General features: G+C 44.5%; 1 protein-coding gene across 8 annotated transcripts in view; it reads left to right on the top strand.

The window, feature by feature from the left end:
- Positions 1 to 663: 663 nt before the first annotated feature.
- Positions 664 to 27332, top strand: part of ehbp1 (EH domain binding protein 1) — a 127162-nt gene continuing 100493 nt past the window's right edge. For 5 of the 8 annotated variants that reach the window (XM_019260896.2, XM_027284356.1, XM_019260894.2 and 2 more), the window contains exons 1-5: positions 664 to 1091; positions 2012 to 2478; positions 18658 to 18715; positions 18810 to 18905; positions 21804 to 21857. In XM_019260896.2, coding sequence (XP_019116441.1) covers positions 2375 to 2478; positions 18658 to 18715; positions 18810 to 18905; positions 21804 to 21857 — 312 coding nt within the window. In that variant the 5' untranslated portion in view covers positions 664 to 1091; positions 2012 to 2374. The remainder of the gene's footprint in view (positions 1092 to 2011; positions 2479 to 18657; positions 18716 to 18809; positions 18906 to 21803; positions 21858 to 27332) is intronic. The other 3 variants (XM_027284357.1, XM_019260898.2, XM_019260897.2) reach the window with 1 other exon arrangement.

The raw sequence follows: 27332 nt of genomic DNA, 5'->3' as shown, positions 1-27332 counted from the left end.
AGATAGATAGATAGATAGATAGATAGATAGATAGATAGATAGACAGACAGACATGTGCATACATATGCATAATAAATACTTGACTATACAAGATATACATATTGTGAATAATATACTATGAATACAAATAGGTAAATAGAATAGAGGAGATAAGAATATTGTATAAATATGGTTTATATTAACACATATCACATATGATATGAAGCATGTGTTCCAGAGTGCAGAAGGTGACAGGTAGATTTAGTTGCTCTGACAGAGGCAGATGAGTTTGTCTGATTTTCTGCATCGCTCCAAATGCCTCATGAATCTGTAAACAACCTGTGAATGGCACAGACATCCCACCAATGACCGCAGCCCGGGGGCGTTTCTGCGGGCTGCAGTCAGCCGGCAGGCGGCAGGAGGAGAAGTGATGGAGAGCGAGCGGAGCTGCGTGAAGCTGCCCAGGTGAGCTCCAGCACAAAGCGGAGCTACGACGAGTGGCCTTCAAAATAAAACCAATTTATAGTTAATCTCTAAAGCAGCGTCCACGTCTATGCTTTAAATCTGACTCTTTTTTTAAACTTGCAATACATTCATGTTTTTAAAAACAAACACATTTCTATCTATATCGCCTTTTATTTTTTAAAACACCTCAAACCGGAAACTCTTAAAAACGTCAGTTAGCTTCACACGCTCGCGAGCGAACCGGAGCGTCAAACTAACCGCCGCCGCTTCAGCACGCGCCGTGTGTGTGTGTGCGCGAGGCTTTGGATACTTTAATTCAACTTTTTTTTTTTTTTTTTTGGTAAGAAGGGGGGACGACGAACTTAAAATAAATGTCGGTTCTGACTCGGTTCTGAGTCCACCGGAGCTCGCTCGCGCTTTTTTTTTTTTTTTTTTTTTTACCTGTGGACCAACGGTTTCCGCTCGCGCCGTGTTGTGATGGCTAGCGGGGCTAACGGCTAGCCGCGTAAAAGAAGCAGAAGAAGAAGAAGAAGGAGGCTGGTTTAATTAGCTGGTTAGTTTGTGAGACAGACAGTTAGTCAGACAGTTAGTTAGTCGGCTGGTTAGTTAGTTGGACATCTCTCTTGACGGACACCTCGCTGGACACGGTGAGTGTCAGTTAAACCCAGTTTCACACGTTAAAGTCGTTAGCCTAGCAGCTGAATCATTCCGGTTAGCGGCGGCTGGCTCGGACTATTCCCCGGATCCGGACACATTCCTCTAAATATTTATGTTTTATTTCACTCTCACTTTCCGCTTTCTCTGCCTCTTTCTTTCTCTCTCTCTTTCTCTGTTAGTGCCTTCTTGTTTTTTACCGTAATGTCACCGCTTCTTCTCTTGCTGTTGCCCCCAAAAACACATAAATTCACATTTTTTTTATTATTATCAAAACATTTCTAGTTAGCTTGCCAGTAAATATCCAGCCCCGGCACGCCGTGCTGGCAGCTGTGAGTGCTGCTCTCCGTAGTGTTGCCGATAAACTGGATCACACATCACCGTGACGAGGGGGGACTGTTACCCGGACAAAGCATCCCTGTGTCGGGGTCGCTTTGCTGGAGCTCCGCTGTTTTCACTCCTGACTCAGGGTTCCCACGGGTGCTTGAATTCCTTGAAAATGCTTGAATTTCAATTCAGTGTTTTCAAGGTTGTGAAAATGCTTGAATTTTTTTGTGTGAAGTGCTTGAAAATGCTTGAAATTTGTGTGATGTCTATTTGTCACTGTTATTGCTACTATGGTAGTTACACAATACACCGCTCACAAGCTGACAAATACAAGCCAATTCACAATTAGTTAAAAAAATCAAAACAGTCAATCTACCACCATATGAAATAATGCTAATTAGACCCATATTATTATGCCATACAGTGGCACCGCTGCGCTTCCCATGACCATCATGGCAAACACAGTAGGCTACCTATTTAAAGGTGCTGGAAAAATGGAAAAACTGGTGCTTGAAGGTGCTTGAATTTGTTCATGAAAAAGGTGTGGGAACCCCGCTGACTGTCTCTTTTTCTTCCTCTGTTGCAGGACAAACACCAGATGGAAATATAATGCTTACAAACCCAGTGGATTACTCATCAAGCCTTCTGAAATTATGGAATAACTTTCATCATGCGCTCCCCCGTCACATCAAATCTCCACCACCACCACCACCACTGCTGCAGAGATTCCCTGTCCTTACATTTGGATTCATCAGGCAGCTTTTAAACAAGCCACGACTGTGTGCCTGTGCAGTCTTGTCTTAAGAAAAAAGAACATTAACCATGTATCTACTCGGGTTGGATATGCTCAGATAAACCCTTTTTTCCAAACATTAAGCGTGAATTCGTGCAAAGGGAAAGCCCAAAGAAGGAAGTCCGGGGCACAGAAACTGCCCGTTTCCAAAGAAACATGGCCTCGGTTTGGAAGAGACTGCAACGTGTGGGGAAGCATGCCTCCAAATTCCAGTTCGTGGCTTCCTATCAGGAGCTGATGGTGGAGTGCACTAAGAAATGGTGAGTTTTTTTTTTTTTTTTGGGGTGGACCACAGTGCTGTCATTTAAGCCCCATGAAAACTGTGCGTCTCTGTCTGTGTGCTGGAATGCTGAGCTCGTTCCTGGTGGCCATAATTTACTCAGGCACTTACACACTCAGTCTCTTTGGTGTGCAGGCATGTCTGCATGCTGGGAGGGGCCGGCTGCCTTGTTAAGTTGCTATGTTTCCTTTTTTTTTTTTTTCTTCTTTCCGTGTGCACCAATGTTGGATTTGTTTGGTTTGACTCTTGAGTAGGCAGGCAGAAAAGATTTCCCTTCAAACCTTGAAAGGGCTGGGCTCAAGCCGCCCTCGCTCTCCTGAAATGTCCTTGAGTAAACCGCTAAACGCCAACCGGCTCCAGGGATGCTGTTGGGAATCTGATCTGACCTCTGACCTCACTGGAAACTATGAGAGAAGTTTGGTTAGTGATTGCTTTAAATTACACAAGTTTAATTGTGTAATTATTCCACTGAAAATATGAGCCGGCAGAGAAAGATCACTTCCACTTCATCTCCTGTTGTTGCTACGTACAGAATATTCACGTCTTGTTTGTCCAAAGTAATAACAGTTGAAGGTATTTTACTGGCACTAAGACAAAGGCCCTGACCTCGTCCTTTCACTCCTAGAGCCGTATTCTACAATAATAACATTGTGCGTTTAAATCAGTGGTTCTCATAGCTCCCTCTTTACTGCTATGAAATAAATTAATTTAAAATCCTATAATACTGTGAAAGTTCGATTGAAATTTAAATGGAAATAACTCTAATACTTCTGAAATGTCATTTACAATCCGTTCAGTCTGTCCTGTGATTATAATCAGCTTCTAAATCTGTGTCTGGCTCGCAGTTTACGCTGCAAAATAGTGACACAGAGGTTTGAGACCCGACGGTTTGAGAGGAGAGAAGCCCTGTTGAAGCTGAAGGGGGATGATGCTGAACGTAGCGTCTCCACCGCACTTTTTAGCAACAAATGGCGCCAACAGTAAGAAGATATGATGAGAGAGAGAGACTGCTTTGTGCAATATGTCTGACAAATAGTCTTCTTAGAAATAAACCTGCTGCCTGTGTGAACTGTCCACAGTTAAAATACTGTATTTTGACATCGCGGTCATAGTGCTGGTACTTTGAGAGCCCAGTGTTTTCTGAGGTGGTACGTGGTGTAAAAAGCTTGAGAAGCGCTGCTTTAAATCGTACATAGTGCAGCAGCCTCTCCCATGGCCTCCCAACCCCAAAGATATTTCCATACTAATGAATCAATGATACACACTGCACGGAAGTGCAGGAGCCATCTGATGTGAGATGGCTGCACGCATGCAAAACTCGAGCCCTGCAGGTAGTTGTGCTGTAACAGTACAATGCGGACACTTGTAAAACAAAGATGTAGCCTGCAGACACGGACTCCCGAGCGGCTTGCCGTAGGCGTGACTAACCCAGCCCTGCAGGGCTCAGACCTGGGACAGATGTTAACGTGTTGGAGAATGGAATGAGAAAAATGTACATCTCTGCTCAGAGCAAAGGGTGGGTGGGCTCAGAGCGCACAGTCGGTGCGACGCTTTGTTTTGCAATCTGAGCAGGGCTCTTTTCTGTTAGTCACTGGATGAAATATGTATACATGTAGATAACTTAGCTCTTATCTAGATAATACGATAAACTTCTTTGGTGATACATTAGAGTGCTCAGATTTTGTTCGGCCTGTAGACGGCTTCATGTAAAAAGTTTGTCATCTTACATCCTGTGTGTGTGTGTGTGTGTGTGTGTGTGTGTTGCCTTGGGGTATCTGCTTGTCTTCGACTAGATGTTTGTGTGCACGCCTGGCTCAAAGTGTGCGAGAAAGCGTTGGCGCAGGTTTTCTGCCTTCCTCGGACTTCATCAGTACGGTATGTTATTGTTGCAGTGGAAACTTTCCATCTACGCAGACTGAAAACAGTCCCCGGAGCTCAGATGGATCTCAAATCCTGAAGCCTTCCCAAGCGAAAACCTAACAGCCCCTTTTCATTTCTGCAATCAGTAACAGGAAGAAAGGCCCAACACTTGTTTTGTGTTGCCCATACGTAAAGATGTGGGTGCTTTGAATGGACATTGTGTGAAATGTAAAAGTTGGCTGACGCTCAAAGCCTCATGAGAATAATCTCAGACGGTTCAAACAATCTGTAGGTAACAAGTTCAAGCGTCTGTGCTGCTGACTTCGCTTTGCAGCCTCTCCTGAAGGACATACGCAGATAGTGTTTTTAAGGTCGGAGCATCTGGCAATATCACCAACAGATGGAAGATGATGGAAATGTAACACCACTGCTCTGATCGTAGCTTTCTGAAGAGCTGCCATGTTGGTAGTCCTGCCCCTTCAACCTCCTGGCTAATCTAAAAATCAATAAAGACGTGGATCATTGCCTGAATGACGCCTGGTTGCTCAAACAAGCCATCTGTAACGTCACCCACCTGTCAGTCAAAGCGTCCATGCTCTTAATCCTGCATAACTTTAAGCCTTAATATAATGTGAACAGGTGAGTTGTATATCAATTCACCCTCAGTACAGTTGTCATGAACGGGGAAATTAGCTACAGAGACTAAAACTGTTTTTTGTACCAGGCTGTAAACATGTTTATTTCTGCTGTGAAGTTGGACATTTGAACATGGGGACTTATGGAGACTGACTCACTTCTGGAGCCAGCCTCAAGTGGACGTTAGAGGAACTGCAGTCTTTGGCTTTGTCATCACAGTCACAGAAGTTGCCGCTCGGTCCTGACACACTGTCACTTGTTGGCTCATCATTAAGCTCACACACAGCTGACTGCTGCTCCTACTTTTTGAGATAGCATCGACAGCATTAGTAATAGTTTCACCCCAGAGAGGTTCAAGCTTCTTCCTCCCCTCTAGAAGATGGAAATTCAAAGACATTTTTCTCTCCCTGAGATAGAAGAAGTGGTGACAGACGAGCAGCCTCGGATTGGGGGAGTTTCCTGTCATACTTTCTGTTTGTAAAGTAAATTTAGTTAGCATTCCTCTCACACGCCCATTTCAGGCTCCAGAATCGATTCAGACTAACTATTAAAACATTAATGAGTTGAGTGTTTGTGTTTGCCAGTGAAATGAAGCACCACTCACACAGTGTTGCACCACTCCCCCTTTGAAACCTGATATTTATCATCATTGATGAAAAATGAAAAGTATTTTCTGTTGCTTCTCATCTGTAACACGTAATTCTGATCCCTCCACTTGCCATTCAGATTGTCTGTGCTGTGTTTATGTAGCTGCACTGTCCTCACGTGTATTTAGTCTGTTTTATCATCGACATAGGAGAGTGGACAAAACCAGAACACACATCTGTGACTGTTATCTTGTTTGTTTCCAGTCGTAACCGATGTCCAGGCTCACAGAAACACATTTCCTTTTCATTAAGGCTTACACAAATATTAGACGTACTGGAGTGATGGAGCAGTGCAAGGTCCGTTTGCTTTAATTGTTTAACATCTCACTCCTTGTGCTGCTGCGAAGCACTCCGTTACAGAGCGAGCAGTTTATTCTCCTTCTCATTATCTCTCACGCCGGCGTCTGAGGAGCCTTTTTATCTTTTAGCACATTTAGCTCATTTGTTACTTGACTTGTCTTCCCGTGTTTGTTGTTGCTCTTGTTTGTCTCACAGACGTCGACACATTATGTAAAGCATCTAATTCTCAGAGGTTTTCACCAGCTCTTGAATGCACGGCACGCAGCTGCTTGCAGCTCGACTCCACATTTCTTGCTCAGATTATTATGAGACGGCTACAGCGTACAGTCTTCTTCTTGTAGCTCGAAGCTTGGCATGATATTTACTTGCCATGTTGGTTACGTGAAGGTTCATGAGTAAAGCTGCAACGTTTGCTTGTCACTGGTTGGCAGCGTTGGTGTCAAGCCCCGCAGATCACACCTCCCTCAGAAAGGATTGTATCCTGTATGAAACCTTTTCTGGCTTCACATCATTTTGATGCACATGCTGCTGCTGTATAGAAATATAAGCTTCAAACCCTCGGATACACAGCAAGGAAGACGGCAGTAAGTGAAGCAACTCGATGTGAACTTAAGCATGAATGTGACCCTCGCTCGCTCTATCTGCCTGAGGCTGGTGCTTCTGAGCAAGAATGTGTTTTTAGTCGACCTGTCTGGTAAAGTATAGTTTGAAAGCCAAGAGTGTCACCGCCGCTGACAGACGTGTTGACACGTGTGGCGAGGATCTGCGAGTTATACTCTGGAAACAACACAGAGGCGCTATTGATTACACGGTAACTGTATCTGGCTACATATGAGCACGGCTAATCAGGACTGCTCCCTTCACTGCCACATGACAAGACAGGGAAGAGTTCTGTGGAAGAAGTCTTTACAGCAATCAGGAACTGTGCAGAAGCCCTGAAGGCACACACACCCACACACACCGACACACACCATCAGGATTTAGAAACAGCTTTATATTCTGCATTTAACCAGTGAATTCACATCACCACTTGACATGTGTCGTGCAGCATCAGCCCAAGTTATTCCCCCACAGTTTTGGCACTGGCACTAGAAATGGCTAGCTGGAGCTCCAAATACAAATAGAACAGATAACTGTGTTACAAGTGTCATCAAATACCAAAAGTGTGTGAATGAACATCAGTCCTGGAAACCACAGGGTTTGTCGATCAAACACAGCAGATGCAGAACTTCCTCAGCAGTTTGATAGCAGGTTGTATGACGAGTGACAGGCTCTGTGCACCGTCTTCATATCTTGGTGTGCCAAGAGGTGCCGGGTGACATCAGAGAGCACCGTCCTCTAGAACCGCGTCCAGTGCTCTCTCCTCTTGGTAAAGACGACTTTGAGGAACGCTCGTCCACCACGGCGTGGTCTCAGAGTCAGAGTTGTAGAGGGTGGCACTTGCTGAGGAGATGTCTGTGGGCCGATTCACCTTATGGAGAGAAAACAGTCGCTTTGCTCCTTATTCCAGTCGACGGTCTCTTGTAGGGGCAGCAACGTAGTTTGCAGTAATGTTAATACAGAGCCTTCAAGAGCAGCAGCGACCTCCCTAAATGACTGCTCGTTAATGAGTAAAATGTGGGTGCATTGTTTTTACACAGACAGATAACATATGAACCTCCTCACTGCTGCCTTCATGCTGCATTGAGCTCTTGTTCCTCTCCAGCGCTGCCTCGTTCACTCAGCCTGTTGAGCACAGGGCATGGCTCAGCATTTTCAGTCGAAGTGACCGGTGTGTGTCAGGCTGTGACATGCAGTCTCCTGCTGAACATGTGTGCGTTATGGCAAGCGCTCATCGCGTCTCTGCCAGAGAGACTTCTTCCTGCCAGCTCGCCTGACGTGGCTTCTCCATTCTATTCAAATCCGAAAGGCCTTGACACAGTATAAGTTTGGCACCGGGAGACGCTTTCACTGCCAGGTGATAGTACGCTGCCGTTGTGCAGAAATTCTGGATGAAACCACACAAGCACACACACACACACACTTTGGGTTATCACTGCCTGGAGGTTTTTGGAGAAAATAACCCTCTTCCTCTGGGTTCAGTAATTTAATTGTTCGCGTCTTCTTTGGTTTCTCAGAGCCGGTGCCAATAAAATGCCAAGAGCGCTGTGAACACAAACAAGTGTTTTCATAGTTGATACTTGAGTTGTTCTAATTTGTGCGCTTGCTTATTGCTTCCTTAATTACAGAGTTGATTTAACTCCACCGATTGTTTTGTCCTCTCCGTACAGCTCGCAGCTCTGAATCTAACCTCCTCCTGATGCTGCGATTGTTTTCTTGCTGTCATTTTGGGCAGCACTCACACTATCATTAATGCTCCTCTTTCTGCATACCACTCCTATCTCCTCGTTTCCTTCGATACTCCCCTCACTTCTTTGCCTCTTTCCGATAATGTGCCTGTAACGCCTTTGCAGAGGAATCCACCCAAGTGTGTAGTCGTTCTGTGCTGCAATTATGGACACAAACAGGCATTTACACCCCCTACACACACACACACACACACACCATGAGGCATGAAACATTGCAGAGCAGTGAAGAAGTCAATGGGGTGTTAAAAGTGATGAAAACTCTGCTGGTGTGTCTGTCAGGCGGAGAAGCACATGGCATTCCCCGGAGACTGCTCATCATTAATCAGCCTGCAGAGCAGTGCTGCTGTAGCATCTGCAGGCTCATAAATGCTGCACTGTATGTGTGTCCAAAAAAACACCGTAAGTCACAAGTGTACTGCTGTTACATTTTTGGAAACACAGTTCTTAAAAAATATAGTTGGTGCAGGTGAAACTTGTACAGCACGCTGCAGCAACAACATGTAGTTTCCCTCTCCAGTAATGAAAACGTTTCCTCCTCCGTGCTCTCTGCAGACCTCTCTTTATCGTACCTGCCCTTTGGAAATGTTAGGGGCTCCTCGTTGATCATTTGTGGTCTGATGGACAGTGAACTGTAGCTGCTGTTAGCTCGCTCCCCACTCCAGGGGAATGTTTTCAGGTTCAGAGCCGGCCAAAGTGGGCAGTGTACCCAGGGTCAGCAGCCTCTATGGCAGAGGAGAAGTCAGTGAAGAGGACGTTGACGGAAGAAGCTAAGAAGAGAAAAGGAGAGAGTCGCTGGTTTTAATCAGAACAAATACTCGAGTACAGCTGTGCAGATTACCACCAGCCAGAATCAGCTTTGAATGCAAAATAATTTGAAATGTTTCTAACATCACTGCTGGTCGCCTGACTGCTCATGTACCAGCACCTTAAGGCATGATGTTGTCGTTCTCACCAGGCCTCCTTGTTCCTCTGCTGTCGGTGCTCTTACAGCACATGATGTCTGTGATTCCTGCTGTGTCAGTCGCTCCCTCAGGGCCAAGCTGGTACAGAGAGGGCAGATCTTTATGAGCAGGCAGCTTCCTGTCATTCCCCTCTTTATCTTGGAGATGCTTCCAAACACATGACTCCTCCTGCGCTTAATGTCTCCCCGAGGCTTTCAATGTGCTGTCCTGTTGTGTGGAAGTAAGGTGTATGTTGACTACTGTTAGTACTTTTTGTTCTTACATTGATGCATTCAGCCGACTCCTTCATCATCGTCTCCACACTTGATTCTGGTGGATATTCATCACCCATCACCGCGTTGTTTTTGTCTGTCTGTTCAGAAGAAGACGTTTCACTCGTGTTTATGCGCCCTGTTTCTCTCAAGTCCAAAGACTCAGTTAGTTTGCATAGAAAATGCATCGCTTTGAGCAGTGCAGTTAATGTGGACTCCCCCGCCGCCGTGGAAATGTAGTGATAAGAGAGGAATGAGAGTGCGCAGACGAAAAGATGCATACCATTCCCAGTGTGTACACTTTGCTTGTAGCATCTAACAGATGGACTGTTGTGGGGTCTATCAGTCATTTCTGTCACAATCTGCAGACCAGGGGTGTCAAACATGAGGCCCGCGGGCCAGAACCGGCCTGCCAAAGTCAGTCATTTGAATTTTTCAATAAAGCGCACAGCTGTTGATGATTTATCCACTCGATACAGGAAGACATGAAATACTAAATTGCTTTTGTGCCACCAAATCATAACAGAAGATCACATAGAGCAGATCTAGACCTTATAAAATTTGTATTAGCAGTAGAGTGACTAAGACCGCATGCAGACCAAATCAGGCACAGCGGTGACTCACTGTGCGAGCAGGTGAGCGGTGGCTGCTGGCCGTGTGTTTATTTGTGCTGAACGTAACCGCTGTGAAACAATCAGGAAATAACTTTTTATTCATCAGACACAGAACAAATTAAACTTCTTTGTGTCTCTATTTTGCAAAAGTTTGATCTGGCTCAACTCCTCACCGCAGGTCACTGCCTTATTTTTTCCAGGCACCCTGTAAAATGGACTACCTCCACTCAAATGAATGGCAAAACCAGCCCTGTATTGTGTGTGAATGCGGTCTAAATGTGGAAAAACTCTTAAGACTCTCAGGCTGTTCATCATCTGTTTGTTTTGTAAATGGATGGCTCATTAGTTGTCAGAAGGTTCTTCATTAAATCAAAGCGAGAAACTCCGAGGTGTTGTTAGTTATAGGTTATTATACATTGGGTTTTACTAGTCTGGCCCACATGAGATCAAATCGTGCTGCATGTTTGGTTGTTTTGTTGGATATCCTTCCAGAGTTGCCACCCTTTTCACAACTGAATCTCCCAGAATCTCTCTGCAGAAAGACGTTTACTGTTCACCCAGACACTTCATCTTCTTCTCCTGACTGTCAGTCATCACCACTTAGAGTCCTCTTCTTCTGACAGTTCCCTATTCTCTGCTCTCTTTAGGCTTTTTCAGGGGCTAAGAGTTATCTGACCTCCATCCCTCAGGGCAGGTGGAGCTTCTCATCTTCCTCTCCATCCAGGCTACCTGCTTTGTTGTTTTGTAACTTACCGAGTCTCTCTCCTCGGCCACGGCAGATCCATAATTGTCCGCACCTGACCTCCAGTTCAGCTCTGAGTGTCTCTGTGCAACACATTTTTAAATTTCTCTAAAATAACACCTGCTCTTCACGCTTCATGTCTCCAGACCGCTGTGGGAATAATGAAATGTCTGGAAAAATATCGCGCAGCCCCAGTTCACACCTGACCATGTAGCTCTCGATCAGATATTGTGTTGATGTTAACAATAGATGATGCAGCTGAATCCAGCTGTGCGGTGAGCGGCGTCATCTCATCCCGGTGTTGGTGCTCGGCAAAGTGTTTGAATCCAGAAAAATCTGTAATCTTTCGAAAGATTCATAGATGTTAAGCCTCGTAAAGGATGTTCAGTGTCAGTGTGACAATATAAATGTTTCACATGTTCACACACTTCATCCACAGTCCTAATATTTTAGTTGAATCCTGTAAATTAACATTTCACAGCTCGTTCAGCTGCAGCTGTAAACATAAAGTACACACACACACGAAGCGAGCTGATTAGCTTTCACTCCAGACACTTGAGTCTGGCTTTAGCGCTTTCAGCGTTAACTCTGTGTCATTGACCCAGCTCTTGGTTGCCACATACACACTTGACTGACTCAGAATCAGTGTATGCCAGAAGAGCTCACTGACACACACACACACACACGTGTTGTAAATTCAACAACACACAGATCCTGATGATGGGTTTTAAAATGTCCACAGAAACGTACCCATAATCCACCTTTTATTTGATTCACTTGTTACAGTGACACACATAAGAAAATAGTCTAAATATGAAGGCCGAGTCCCTCCTGCAGCGACCCGGTTCTGACTCTGACCTGTGGTCCACGGACGTTTCCTTTGCTGTATGTGGTTCCCTCTCTCCCTGCTTTTCTGTCTGTCTTCAGCTGTCCGCTCTCACAAGTTTAAAGTCGTCCAGAGTCCAGTAAGTTCATTCAGCCACCTCTCTGTGACGTTACGCTCTCCATACTCCCTCTGTTAGCCTGGTTAGTGCCGTTATCTGTGGCTTCATGTAAATGGGTCACCGAATGTGATCTCCATAGTTCCAAGTCCATGTTTGCACACAGCTGACGGAGGTTGGTGTTGAAAAATCACACAAAAAAAAAGTGCCAAAAACACAGACGTGTTCAGAGCTACTGTAACTGGCTGCCACCCATGCGCCGCCATGGCAACAGTATTGACAAACTGACAATCAGTATGAATTCAAATCAGACGCTGCTATATCACAACACATTCAAACCTATTGAACAAATAAACTGAAACAAATTCAGCTCAGTAGACTCGGCACACATTGAACGCTGCATTGCACACGCTCAGTGTGGATCTAGAGTCATATTGATGTGTGTGTGTGTGTGTGTGTGTGTGTTTGCGTGGTGTGTGTTCAGTTTATCAGGGAAGTGACAGTTACACAGATTGTGTTTGCAGTGCTCCAGCTGTCCTGATAGCAAAGGCCACAGTCTGACTGATAGCACAGCAAAGCGAGAGTCTTCTCACTCTCAGCCATCCTCTGCATGCTGAATCAGAAATCACTGCCAGGTACAAAAAAAATCAATTTTCATCTAAAAGCTCTTCATGACGGGGCTGTTCCATTTCTGAGTAAACAGTTTTTGGAAAGCATTTTAGCTGTCACTGTTATTTCTTTCACTTTGAGTTTGACAAACGCTCTCTGGGATCTGGGCCACTTTTTACCAAGAGATCTGCTTGTGAAGTTTAAATTTCTGGAGGTGGCACTCCTTTTCCTCCATTCAGTCCTGTTCAATTGTACAGTATATGGTCCTAAAAATTAGGAATGTAGAGTCTGATTAAGGGTGTTTATCATCCATAGCACAGAGATCTGTTAGTGCTCAGTCCAGACGCGAAGGTTCTCCGATGTCCAGGTCATCTCTCTTCAAGAATTAGGTTAAATCTGGGGCCACTGAAGAAGTCTTCACATCACAAGCAAGACTAGAATGGATCTTTCGACACAGTGAAGTTTAATCTTTGATCCTCTGTTCATACAAGAAGAAAAGACGACGTCTCTCTCTCTCTCTCTGTCAGGGCAACCTCAGGCGATCCAAGCCGAACAGAGTTCCCCCAAACGGCTGAGTCTGCAGCATCTGCAGAGGCTGTTTAATCCAAGTGCTGCTGTCGGAAACATAAAACTCACTATTAGCCGTATGCGAGACAGAAAACATGTGGAGTTTACAACAGCCAATCTAACTAATTAGTGATATCAGTTAGAGGCAGAGAGAAGATTGTTAAATGCTGTTAAATAAATAAATATTCATGGTAAAGGATGGAGTGTTGCATGATTTATTGCATGGTCGTATAAGTCATCAGTCTGCATTCAGCAGCCTGTTTGCATGCGTCACGCTGCAGTCTGCAGTCCTGTTGTATATTAACGGATCCATGCATTGCTTTGATGCAGTCAGTGATCGTCTGAGAGATAAATATCAGTGTGCCTGTGTGTTGCAGCAGAGTGTTTCAGTATGCGTCGCAGAGCTGTAGACTGCCGTACACAACACAAACAAATCTACATTTCCCTAATGTCTGATTGACAGGTAGACAGGAAGTCTGTCGGCAGACGTCAAAGCTTTTCGTCTGCTGAGTCGTGTCAGCGTTCAGTCAGGAAGATGCAGCATCTGCTTCTACACACATACACACTCATCCTCCCTCTCATAATTTCTTCACACCATCGTGATCAACCCTTATTACAACTCCATGTCTCTCAGACACACACCCCTCACAAACATCACGTTGAGACTGAAGTGCCGTGTTATTACACTTTCTGTTCAGAAATGTGTGCTTAAATTCAGATTTTCAGTATGTTGCTATCACAGGGCTCAGCACTAACCTTTAGAAGTGGCTGTCACTTTCTGACAGGAAGACGTGAAGACGATAGACAATCTGCATACCCCATAAATCTTCCTATCTTATCGCTGATGGCATTTTTACAAGCGTCTGCTGAAGCTGAGTGTACCGTCGTACACTTGATGTTGCATCACTCGTCTGCGGTGTTTTTGTTGACACTATCAGAAGTACTCAAACATTGTACCCAAGTACAAGTGTCTGCTCAGTGTATTTTGAGTAATTAAGATACTTAAACTTCAGCATATTAATACAAATATTATTTCAGTAACTAAACAAAACCCTTTGTTTTTATCTGATATTTTACAGAATTTGAAGCTTAAGTGTTATAAGTTAGCTGTTATGTTCTTCAGAGATCTTCAGATAGTTAATTAAAAGATTATTATTTGGGGATTTTTGAACATTTATTCTATAGAGACAGGAAACTCATGTAGAAAGAGACATGCAACAAAAAGCCACAGGTTGGATTCCAACCCTGGGCTGCTGAGACAAGGACTGAGCCTTTGCACATGGGGAGCACGCTCTACCAGGTGTGCTACCCAGAATTAAACACGAGTAACACACCAATAATAATCCTGCGGGGTGCGTTTTGCTGTTTGCAGTCTCTGTGTTTACAGGTTAAACGAAGATGCCATCAGTGCCAAGAATTCATTGCCAATTTCTCAAAAGGGTTGCCATTGGAAACCTGGCAACCCTTACTGTTGAGACCCTGCACCTACATACATTGCAGTTATTTTATTTTTTGTGTGTATCACAGCCTGTTTTGTGCAGAGATATGAAGCAACAACAGACTGGATGTGTAGGGCAAATGTGAAGATGATGATGTTCATTATTCAGTGGACAGCTTTCCTTCTGGGGATTCGGAGGTTGCCAAAGTCACGATACTGTATCACTTCAGTTCATCACTCGGCTTAACATTACTGAACTAAACTGAGCCCTACCCTGCTGTGTTTGGGTTTGGAACACTGTGTGTGTGTGTGCTTTCGTATCAAATGTGAAGTGGTTCCTTCCTGTCGCCTACAGGAAAGATAGGGCAGCTGCAACATCCTGACGCGCCCTTCACTTCCATGCAGGCAGATGAACAGAGAGCCTCGAGTGTTTTAAGCACAGGCACGGTTAGCCGCCAGGCTCGTTTTTTTTTTTTTTTTTTTTGATGAGTAAGCTTGATTTTTACATCTGTGTTTTAGGTGGCACGTATTGTCGTAAGAGGCAGAGATCACAGGATGATTTCATGTTTGTGAAAACACCCGTATGTCCCACTGAGCTCTGCAAAGACACATTTCATGATGAATGGCTCTAAAGCTGGAGAGTGTGGTCAGGTTTAAAAGAATATTAAAAAGATAGTCCTTCTTCGTTAACTGCAGGCTGATGGGTTTTCTCTCTTTGAGGGGAACATTGAATACTTACATGCTCGGTGATTACAGGTTTCTGTGGATGAGAGCTGAGGCTAAATGTCTAAAATGTTGGAGGGTTCGTGTCAATCTGAGTGCTCTTGTCTCAGCTCCTGCTGAGCTCGCTGACCTACTTTCACTCTTATCTGCTCTGTCTGTCCAGCCCACACACACTCGTCCATCTCTTCCGAAACATTTTTATCTTACTGTATTTTTGTCTTTTTGCCACGTCTCAGCTATAGACCAAACCAGTCAGACTCTTATATCACTCACATGTGCATGCTCATTCTTTTTTCTCTTTGGTTTCCCTCTCTCTCATCTTAAAGCAACATTTTTGCCATTTAGCATCCACAGTTTCAGAGTGTAATCCCACTGTGGTATTTATGTTCAGCTGTACTCGAGTATTTGTTCTGAGTACATTACTTATGACTAGCGAGTTGACAATATTGCTGACCGCCAAACATCAACCAGGTCACCAGCAGCAGCTGATATCACTGCCTAGTCCAGCAGCAGTCAGCCCAGCTCGGCGTCTTTCAGCCTTTTATTTCACCAAGCTCTCACCAACCACTAAAAGTCAGTCCCACATTTACTCTTGTCCGGCGGCTTCTTGCTCGCTCACTCTCTCCTTTTCTCTTCTTGGCTTCCTCCGTCAGCGTCCTCTTCACTCTCTTCTCCTCTGCCATTATGTCCATAGAGGCTGCTGTGCCCAGTTACATTGCCCAGCTCCTGCCTTCTCTGCCCGTCATCCTGAGGGCTAAAACCTCACCGGACCAGTGCTCCAAAACGCCTGTGGTAAACTAACACTCCCCCGGTGCTCTGAGCTCACAAACTGAGCTAACAGCAGCTACAGTTTACTTCACTGTCCATCATAAACTCTGTAAATCACAGAGAGTTGAGGCGGAGCAGCCGGAGGACATCAGAGGGAAAACCAGAAAACATTTCCTCCATAAAATATGATCCAGTTTCACCAGAATCAGTGAAATAGTTGCTGCTGTGTGACTTAGTGCCGTAAAGCGTTACGTACTTCTCCCGACCCGGAGCCCAAAGTTACATAGTGTGAGAACAGACGTACGAATGACAGAGACACGGTTCACCTGATCACAGGTCAGTGTGGATCAACAGGATTTTAATCGTACACAGTGTTGCTCTACATGAGTTTTTGTACAGACCTGTTTCTTCTACATCCTCTATTAATTTTTCATTCTTATAGCCAACCGTTACCCAAACTAAATCTCCAATCCTGTGTAAACTGAAATATGAAAGTAGCTGCTGAACACACATCGTCATCACATTCGTTTCTTCTGTCGTGGCACTTCTTTTCTGTCGGCTCATTGATTTCCGGTTCAACACCATCGGAACCTACGCTGAGAGGGAACGACACCAAAAAGCGAATCAGTCAGTCAGCCTGCAGGCGAATGGTTTGAATTTTTCTTGTGGAGTGCTGTACAAAAGGGAAAAAATCAGGGGATGGTATTTAGTGTGTTTCTGCATGCTCTCTGATATCGCCTGTGTTGTCAGACAATAGCTTCTCTATGCGAGGCCTCTCCTCAAGGCTGGAATTGTTACCCGTCATTCTCCCTCTCATTCCTTCTCTCTCTCTCTCTCTCTCTCTCTCTTTCTTCCCTCTTTTCCTCTCCTTTGTGTCTGCTCTCTCCCTCTGTCACACAGTCACTCATTCTTGTCCCAGAATGGCTGCTTTGCTGTTCTTCAAGAGTCTCTGACACGACGGCCCACATCACATAAGCCCAGTGTTATGCTATGTGCACACTAACCACATAACCACCATGATGCCTCGCTGACCAACATGTGACATTCCCGCCTCTAATTGAAGACTGAAGATTGAATAAGACTTCCGAAACGATATCGTCCAACACTGACGCAGCTCTAATAAGCTAATATGTATCGTCTGGGCTCTAACCCAGCATGACACAGTAGAATAAAGTGTTTTGAATTGATCCCTGAAGGGCGTTTAGCTCCCTTTCTTTCCTCCATTGTGAGGTCAGAGGTCAGACTTGGTTATAGAGCACCGGCTCGGTAGCTGGAGAGCTTAAGAGCACGGGGAAGACGTTCGCCAATACAGAGACTTAAACCTGGACTCTTCTATCGACAGGCAATCTTGGTGATTGGCATCTGCTAACTGCACCGCTCTGATGTCTTCAACCAAAAGCCAAAGCATGGCTCGACCTGCATGCTGAGATTTGGGATGGAAATGTATTTTTACGAAGGCTTCATTAAGATAAGCCAGGATTGGGTCGACACAGTTTGATTTGATTCTGATGTCTCATCTCAGGGTTTCTGCCAAGTACGACTCCAATACAGCTGCTCTCTTTGTTTCCGCTCTCTGTTAATGTAAGAGACAGCGGAAACATTGATATTTTCTTGTGACAAATTAGCAAAGAAAACCATATTAATTCAGATCAGTCACCTCATGTCTGATGCCTGTTACTGTTAGGTACTTTAAACTTGAAATTGCAGCTTCAAAACTGGTCTGTCCCCCTTCACACACACACATATTCACGTACACACACACACATGCACCAGAAGCATCCAGCAGGTCCAGACTTGCCAGCTATGGACGTGTTTTTGACAGTTTCTCAAGCTTACTGTGAGCGAGAGTAACTTTAAAAACATCAGTGCCAGTTTAAGCACGTCAGTTATGATTTATTAAGAAGCTGTGTGTATGTGTGTAAAGGTTGGCTTCTGCTCTGTAAGAACATTTGGCCCCGTGTTTGTCTCAATATTTACAGTTGATTATTGAAATCGGGAGTTATTCTAAGTTACTTTCATGTTATCATGACGGACACGCTGATATAACAGCACGGCGGAACAAAACAGTCAAAACATGCTGTGGTTTTAAGAACTGAAGTCACTTTTTTTTTAGGTTTGACTCTCTCGACTCAAAGACGTACATCTTGAACCTCTGTGTCACTTCTCTCCACACTTAAAACTGAATTTAAAGTCTTTCTAAAGCAGTCTATGTTTCACTTTTCTCACCGTTTTTTTAGCCCCAGCAAAGTCCAGCATGTGTTCTACAACAGACTAGTTTTTAGCCTAGCAGCTGCTGAGTTGTTAATACCGCTATAACAAAACAGAAACAATCTGTATCCACTCATTGGTGATCAGAGCATCCCTAGCTTTGCCTCACATTCCCTCCTTTCACTGCTGTTTCATTTTATTCATTTCAGTTTATGTCACAGTGTCTTCTGCCAGTTGTCAGTGCAGTCTGACCTGGTTTGGGTCAGGTTGTCATTAAACTCAACCTCCTTCAGTGTTTTCTTGTCACACAAACCTCGTGTGTGTGTGTGTGTGTGTGTGTGCGCTGCAGTCCACAAAGACAAAGTCAGGGTTTCTCTGTGTCTCATCATTTATTCATACCACGAGTGTCTATGCAGGTGTGTGTACAACAGTAGACCTATCAGTGTTTTAAAACCTCATACATTAAGATACAAGCTCTGATCAGCTGAGAGAGGCACAGAGATGTGGACTCATGATGATCGTGTCTTTTCTCTGCTTCCTTACAGGCAACCAGACAAACTAGTGGTGGTCTGGACACGCAGGAGTCGGCGGAAATCCTCCAAGGTTTGTGTTTTGATGAGTGGCGTTCAGAAAACAAAATAAAGAATCGGTCAAATAAAAAGTTTCTCACTCAGTGTTTGTGTCCTCTGTCCTGCAGGCCCACAGCTGGCAGCCCGGCATCAAAAACCCCTACAGAGGAGTGGTGGTGTGGCCTGTACCGGAGAACATTGAGATCACTGTCACTCTTTTTAAGGTGAGACAAACATTTGTCTGTTTAAGGTGGACCGGTGTTGTTCGTGGAACATTAGACAGTTATTTAATGACTGGAAGGATCTCATAGTATGGGCTCATGCACAGACAGTATCTGTCACTGTGCCTGGCTTACTTTAACATGCTCGGCCTCTGTGCTGACAGACTAGCTCACAGCTCAGTGTCTTGTTACCTCCCTGTGTCTTAAATAGACCTCCTGCCACAAATGCCTGCCTACCTGCCTCAGCTTGGTGTAAGCATTTGTAGGTTTTTATTAGATGATATTAGAAGTATGCATCTTTCATGTGTACTGGTTCAGTTTTCTAGGTCTCGGTTTGCACTGCTGCATAGACGGATGGAGTCTCTCTATTCTGGGCCCTCGTCCACTTCCTGTCCCAGAGGAAGTAATAAAGCTGTTTTTGTGATGAGACAAAGCAAAGCCCCCTGAAGGCACAATTCACCCACATCTGTTGGATGAAGCCACAAATCAAATAACTTTGCCTCTGCAACCTACAAGCTCGTCGTCTCTGTTGGAACAGTTTTCTTCCACAGCGCCGATGAACCATCGATGCATCAAGCTGTGATAGCTAAGGCGTCAGTACGTGCACAAAGACAGAAGAAGAATATCTGGTGACCCGACTAATATAAGAATGGTATTCATTTCCTCTCTGCTCTTCATATTTGAAGTCCATTTGGACCTGCTCCACCTGTCTGACAAGTCCTCCAACTTGGACGTGCATTACTAAATTGCTGGCGTGCCGTTTTTAATATCAGAAATATTGCTTAACACCAGTCGGAACCACTGATCGTATAAAGAATGAGCAGCGCATGCGTGACGTCACCCACAGGTTTCCAAAGAACCATTTAGAAAATGCTGTGGCTGCCACGTTGGAAGTCCTTCCTCCTCCGCCTCTCTGCTGATCTAAAAATCGATCATCGGCTAAATGACGCCTGGTTGCTCAAACAAGCCGTCTGTAAAAGCACCTACAAGTCAATCAAAGAGTCCACGCTCTTAATCCTGCATAACTTTAAGCCTTAATACAACCTGAACAGGTGAGTTGTATATAAATTCACCCTCAGTACAGTTGTCATGAACGGGGAAATTAGCTACAGAGACCAAAACTGTTTTTTGTACCAGGCTGTAAACATGTTTATTTCTGCTGTGAAGTTGGACATTTGGACATGGGGACTTATGGAGACTGACTCACTCCTGGAGCCAGCCTCAAGTGGACGACAAGAGGAACTGTAGTCTTTGGCTTCACATCACAGACACGGAGGTTGCCGCTGGTCTGAATCTGTAGACATGCACCAGCACTGAAGGTTAAAGCGTGCAGTGATTTCTTCTGTCTGGCCTGAAGCTCTGCAGTGAAAACAGCTGAGCTCAGCAGTATCGCAGCCTTGTACCTCGGGGAGACGTTCACCAGCAGGCAGCCCTAAGCTGAACTTTGTGAATGTCAAAAGAAAACACTGAAATTAATTAGTAACTTAACTGGGCAGCCTTGTGACTGCAGACAGAATCAATCCTAACAGAGACACTGAGCAGAGTGGGCACTTAGTACCAGCCAATCACCAGCTAAAGCGCTCAGAGCTCTACTTTTTTAACACACATCTGCATTTTCCAAATCCGTAGAAGAGCTGAATGTTTGCACAACGTTGGAGGAACTTCTTTGTTAACGTTACCAACGAAAGCTTGTCTCCTGTCACTGACCTGCAGTTTGTTGTTTACCAGCACTGAAATCCTGCAGACAGCATCATAAACTGAGATGGCTCATAAAGTCTCTAATGCTCTGCTGGCTTTTAGAGGCAGTTTATGTAATAATGGAAGATTTAAAATTTAGAGGGGATGAGGTGTGTGTGTGTGTGTGTTTGTGCCCATGCGTGTGTTGTGTTTGAGCGTTGTGCCAGACTGCAGGAATATTGATTTTCCTGGGGTGTGTCACAGGCGCAGTCAGACAGAAAGTATATGTTTGCTTGTGTGTGTGTGCACATACAGCTACACATACTATGGCTGCAGCCAATAGTTATACTTAGTATTGATTTAATTTGATTAGTCTGTAAAAGGCTAATAGCAACAGTATGAACAGTAATAACAGCAAAGGCAGCAAATTCAATAAACTACATGGAGCAAATGTTCCGTATTCGTACTGGATGGATGAAGTTTTCACTGTCAGGGGTTGATTAGGTTAGATCTTCATGTCTTTGTGTGTCCACAGTGAGTCTTGGTTTTGTGTGTGTGCTGCTGGAGGGCAGTGAAGATCGTTTATGCCAGCGCAGTAAGACAGGGCTGCCTGCTGTCTTACTGCCTCCATTACTGTCTCTTCTCATCACCTCACAGCTAAACAGGCAGGAAATGGGATAAGGCAACAACAGAGAAGCAAACAGGACTACTAGAGGGGTAGAAAGACGCAGAGAAACATTTATAAGTTTGTATATTTCTGTTTTACATGATCATTTATGGATGTTTGGTGCTCTACACTGTAAAAAAAAAGAGACTGGCAGCCACGGACGTTGAACAAAAACTGTAAAATGTTAAAAACTAGGAATTTACTGTCACTTCTGTGAATTTTATTGGTGTATGTTTAAAAAAACAAACACCTGTCAGCATAAAACAATCAACAAAAACACAAATCGCAGCGTCCAAAATGAACAAGGAGCGAGTAGCTCTTTTATCATGTGATTAAAAGTTACCTCGTTAATTCAAAACCTTCCACACGGGCATGTGAAGGTAAGGAGGACAGACAAACCAGGTCAGTGGGTGAGAACAGAAAGTGTGTTGGCAGCAAGTTTTTGTGCTTTTTGTGCTCCAAGGTTGCTGTCAGAATTGCTGAATGTTGCATGTTGCAGCATACACTGTGGTTGCTGTATGTGCTAACATACTGTGTATTGTCCACTGTGTTTGCAGGACCCCCATGCAGAGGAGTTCGAAGACAAAGAATGGACGTTTGTCATAGAAAACGTGAGTACCTCATTATGTGTCCTTTGTCTTTTTCTCCTTTTTTGTTGCTTTGACACTTCCTTTCTCTTTTGTATTTCTTTAACCTGATGGGCAGCATATGATTAACCATGTGACTGATGGCAGCTTTAAAGTAAAATTATCCCTGATTCTCAGCTGTTTTCCAGGTATATCCTCTTCACGTTACATGTGCAGGTTCTGCCACCTTGTGGTCAGCCTGCACTATTACACACTTTTACAACTTTTCTCGTCTGTCGTTGGTTGAACGTCCTACCAGTTCCTACCAGATCAGGGGGCGTCCCTCTCTACTTTCACAAACCTCCTGAAGACCTCCAGCTCTTTAGAGAGGACCTCCTCTACAACACTACCAACAACTGCACATGATAAATCTGTCCCCTCTACCACTGTCACAGGTCTTACTGCTGCTCTCACGTGTCCTCATCACTCTGTACTCCTTGATTGTTTTCCTTGCTTTGGATAAAAGCGTCAGCTAGATGACTAAATTAAAACTAAAAGAGAGTGAAATAAAACAGGAATGGAGTCAGCAACAAGTCTTTGTTTAAAATGCATGCCGTGCAGATATATTGGATGAAAACGAGGCCAAACACATGGAAGGTGGAGAAGAAGGAGAGGATTGATTGAGCAGTTTGGAAAAGGACGAGGGAGGGGGGGTGGAGGAAAAGACTATTGTTGACATGTAGCAGTGGTCTGCCAGGAAACTGTGAACTTGCTGTTCAAGAGTGATTTTCTGTGTTTCATACATGTAATACAGACATGTTGTCCAGGTGAGGCCGTTGTACCTCAGCGTTGGCCTTTGTTCTTGAAGTCTTTAGTTAAAAACTCATGACTGATGCTTTCTGTGGCCTCCTGAAGTCTTATATTGTCTCTGTTGGAATCAGAAGAACAACCACACATCTCATTATCTCTCTACTAACTCTCATTGTCATAAAATTGATCATTTGCTCCGTGATTCTGCGAGACCAGAGGTCACAGGTGTTTTTCCTGGTCCTGGTCCTGTGACACGTATCACAGGAGCAGCTTGACCTCCTTCTCAGGTCAAAGTCTTGACGTGTTCGAGTGTCTCTGTCTGCTGGTTTGTGTTGGCCTAGTTTGAAAGTCTCTAATGAAGTCTCCAGAGTGTTTCATTCCAAGGAACCTTCGTGTGTTATGGCAATTTTGAGTTTCTGAGAAATGGAAGTGTTTACACAAAGAAAGTCGATACTTGCTCTGACTTTGGTTTTGCTGGCGTAGAAGCTTTTTACACAGTTTCATGTTTTAGCTGCAGATTTCCGGCACATACGGAAACATTAGCTGTTAATCTTTAAACTTTAGCTTGAAAGGTTCTGAAATTACATTAGCAAGACGAGCAAATAAATCTTTAATGATTCTCAAACTAGTAAACACTCCTATGTTTTCTGACTATCAAGAGAGGGGGTGCATCACAAGTGATCAACAAGGCTCGGGAGGATTTGGAGAGAGCTGGCTGAGTGCTTCAACACTGTCACTTTCTGTGCACGTCAAAGCCTCAAAGGAACGAAAGCAGAAAACTGCTCCACCTTCCTCCCTTTGATAGAAAGCTGAGACGACAAGCAGGTCAGCCGGTGTTCTCAGGACAGAGCGTGGGAGAAAGCAAAAGGAGAGACAAAAAATAAGACACAAGTTTGTGGGTTTGCCTGCGTCTCCACATACCTGACTAATGGCAGAAAGATCAAAGCCACACCGGTCCCCTGACAGCAGGAATGGAGGGAGGGAGGGAGGAGAGGAAGAAGGCAACCGTATACACTCATGTAGATCAATACATCTCTATATTCTTTTACTCATCAATCTAGTGCCATGAGTGTAATGTCACGACTGTCAGAGTCTCGACTCTGTAATCAAACAAACAATGAGTCTAAACCACCTTTATCTTTTATTATTCTCTTTAACACAGTACATGTAGCTTTATCCACGTCCTCATGTCGCTGTATCGGCAGCTCTTGAGACATTTGCTTCCTCCCTGCTGTCCTCTGCTGTCTTCTGCTGTCCTCTGCTGTCCTCTGCTGTCTTCTGCTGTGACTTGTAACCGGTTGAATCCAGTACTGTCACCGTACTTCCAATGTAAGACAGAGAGAAATACAGGAAGCAACAACAACCTGCTCGGATAATCATATTCAGCTTTATTTAACCAGGAAAGGCCCCATTGAGATCAAAAACCTCTTTTTCAAGGGAGTGCTGGCTGAGACAGGCAGCAGCTCAAACTAAGAACAAGTCAGTTAAAATGGACACAAAACAAAACAACAAGAATAATAATAAAAGTGCAGTATAAGCCATGAATTCAACAAGATGATGACGATTCTGTCTCCAAATCTTGGATTTCAAACCTTTCAAAGAAATCAGATCTCTAAGCTTTCCTACTTCGTGCCGAGTATCCAAAAGCTATCCGAACTCTACCCAAGTTCTGTCTGAACATTTGCTACAAACATGTGAAAGCCTTCTTGAGTACTGTCCGTCACACCTCTCAGAAATATAAGTACACACATAGAAGCCCAAGAATCTCCTTGTGTTCCTAAAACAAGTGATGTGGTGTGTCAAGGCCTTACTAAAGTTGGTGACGAATCTGAGGGAAGCATGGTGAGCCGTGTCGGCCTGAGCACGGGCACGCATGTAGAGTTCCCCATAAGCCAAAATCAGTAAATCATATTTTGCTTCATTCTTTGCTCGTGTTGTTGCTTTCTGGTTTCTCGCCATTAACAGCAGATGAGCAGGAGCTATTGAAACTGACCACAAGAGGGCAGTCCACCCTAAGATCCGTGAAAGACCAAACCCTCAACTCTTATGTCACCTGTGTGTGTCTGTCAATAGGAAAGGTATCTGTGTGCCTGTGTGAACAGAGGTACAACATTATCCAAACATTAAATGTTTGTATACATCTGATCATGTTCCCTCCTTACTTTACATGTTTGCATGAGTGTATAGACAACTCACCCCCCCACACACACACACACCTTTCAGGTGTCTAAGCTAATATAAAGTCAGGAGGGATGAATGAATGCGGTAGTGAGGAGGAAGAACAGGAAGAGGAAGAGGTGAGTCCTCCTGACCCCTCATCAGACGGCGGAGGAGAAAGGGGAAGAATACGCCATTGTGCCCGAGCGCCGAAGATGATGAAATTCAAGATCCCCGCGCTGTGGCTTCATCTTAATCTGAGGGGCCCAACCTCGCGCTAGGCTAATCCCTCACCGTCGAATTACTGGCCCCGGTTAGATTGTATTTTGTCATTGAAAATGGCAGTGTCAAACACTACCTCTTTCTCTCCTCTATTTGTTCGTCTGCCAAGGCGAATCGCATAATCAAAAGATGGGGAGAGAGAGAGGGAGCGGGAGAGGTGGCAGGCTGAAAACGGCTACACAGTAGTATCTCTAAATTGCATGCTACCCTTCCCTTTCACCCTTTTTCAAATAGCCGCGTATTATCAAAAAGGTGGGCAAATTGAGAGTCAAAAGATTGGACGGCTATATTTGAAGGCATTGTGCTGACAGGCTCTTTTGTGTGTGTGTGTGTGTGTGTGTGCGCGCACAAGAGGGAGGGGGGTTAATGTGTGTATGTATGTCTGTGTGTATTCTCTTTGCGTTTGCATATCAACCAAAGCGGGAGATGACCAACTTCCCTCATCTTCAAAGCTTTGTGGGAGGATTTAAATACACACACACACACACACACACACACACACACACACACACAGGGCTGTTGTATTTAAAGTGAGAAGCTATCATGTCTGAATACATTGAATGAATATACAGTGATACACACTCCAAGGCCCACTCTCCCTGCTCCTCCACGGTCGCCGTCTCTTTTCACCTTTTCCCGTTCACGTCACATCAGGACGGGGTTTCCAAATCTGTGGCTGCTCCGACAAATAAACACTCACACTCTGACACTTCCTTCATTTTAAATATTGATTTTTTTTAACCGCCTCTTTTAAGACGTTAAAACCTGCACAAACGCTGCATTAAAGGTGGGTTTGAAAAGATTTGTCACACACCCATAAAAATGTTTAAAAACCTCGTGACTGCTGATCTTTTCCAGAACATTTCCGCAGTTTTACATCCAAGGGAGGGCGTGTGAATTTACATTACACTTGGAAAAGCAGCTGTCAGCTTAACGCGGCACGTATAGACCGACGTTTGACTTATTTGACTCTTTAAAAAAAAAATTATGGCTTATGATAATGTTTCCCCATCCGGCCCTGTCGCCACCGCTTCTCTCTTTTCCTCTCGGTCTCTTTCTCTCTTTCAGTCTCTGTCTCTGAGCTGATGTCCTGTCTATTGTGGACCACATCCAACTCCATTAAGGCCATTTCCACGCCACATACCTCCCACTCACGCACACTCATACAGTCACACACCGTCACATACTGACACACACAGTGAAAAACCATGACACCCAACCACACATACACACACCTACCCTACACTCTTACACACACACACACCTCTTTCTGTATTGTACCCATAGCCATGATGTGTATACTGCCTCCCCCTCCGCCCTCCCCTCTCTCTGTCTGGAACACATTACGTAGGCCAGTGGCTTGTGAGCGCTGACTGGGCCTCAGGGAAGAAAAACACAATTATTTCAGCCCTCAGCTATTCACGCAAAGGTGACAAAAGCTGGTATGAAGTATGAAATCCCAAAAGTTTCTCTCGCGCCGAGGCCGACAAATTGGGATTAATTTGCGCTTGTGTGCACGCGTGTGTCTCCAAAGTTTTCACCTTTGCTCGTTTCCCATTTCTTAAATAGTTTGGGAACTCAAAAAGGCCTAATTTATTGTGTCAGAAAGAAGAGTGTGTGTGTGTGTGTGTGTGTGTGTGTGTGTTCACGTTGCTAATTTTAAATAATATATGCTTCATAGTTAAAAGCTAGAAGGGTGTAAATTAGTGTGTGTGTGTCAGTGTAGGAAAGCAGGGGGTTCTTAGTATGGGATCACACATTCACAAATGCTTTCCAAATTAATTTAATCTAATTAATTGCCCTGAGGAGAGGCAACAGATGCTGGCGATTACCCCCCTCCAAGGCCTGGACCCCTCCCTATGTGGGACAAACACACACTAGAGGCGCACACACACTCTGTTACAACGCTGCCATTTCATATTTCAATGCACTATGCAGCAAACACATCTCATTTTTATGAAGACACGCACACACTCGATTCACACACATTTAAGGTCACAGCATAAAAAGGCTTAAAGGTGTGTGTGTCTGGATCTTTGTCTGTGTGTGTTCTTTGGTGAGAAACTCCACCTGTGTCTGGAGAACTTGTTTTTGGGCGTCAGTTATGTATGTGTGTGTGTGTGTGTGTTGTAGGTGGCGGTGGAGGCCGGGTGGTCCCTCCTGTCACCTTAATAGGCTTACTGGCTCCTAATCCACACCACACCACCCCATCACATGGCTGGTCTGCTGACTAACTGCTACTACCACCGCCATGAGGTGTGTGTGTGTGTC

The sequence above is a fragment of the Larimichthys crocea genome, chromosome XI (assembly GCF_000972845.2).
Source record: "Larimichthys crocea isolate SSNF chromosome XI, L_crocea_2.0, whole genome shotgun sequence".
In the NCBI taxonomy this organism is placed as follows: domain Eukaryota; kingdom Metazoa; phylum Chordata; class Actinopteri; family Sciaenidae; genus Larimichthys; species Larimichthys crocea.
Note: the sequence above shows the minus strand (reverse complement) of the source record. Positions and strands in the feature narration are given on the sequence as shown.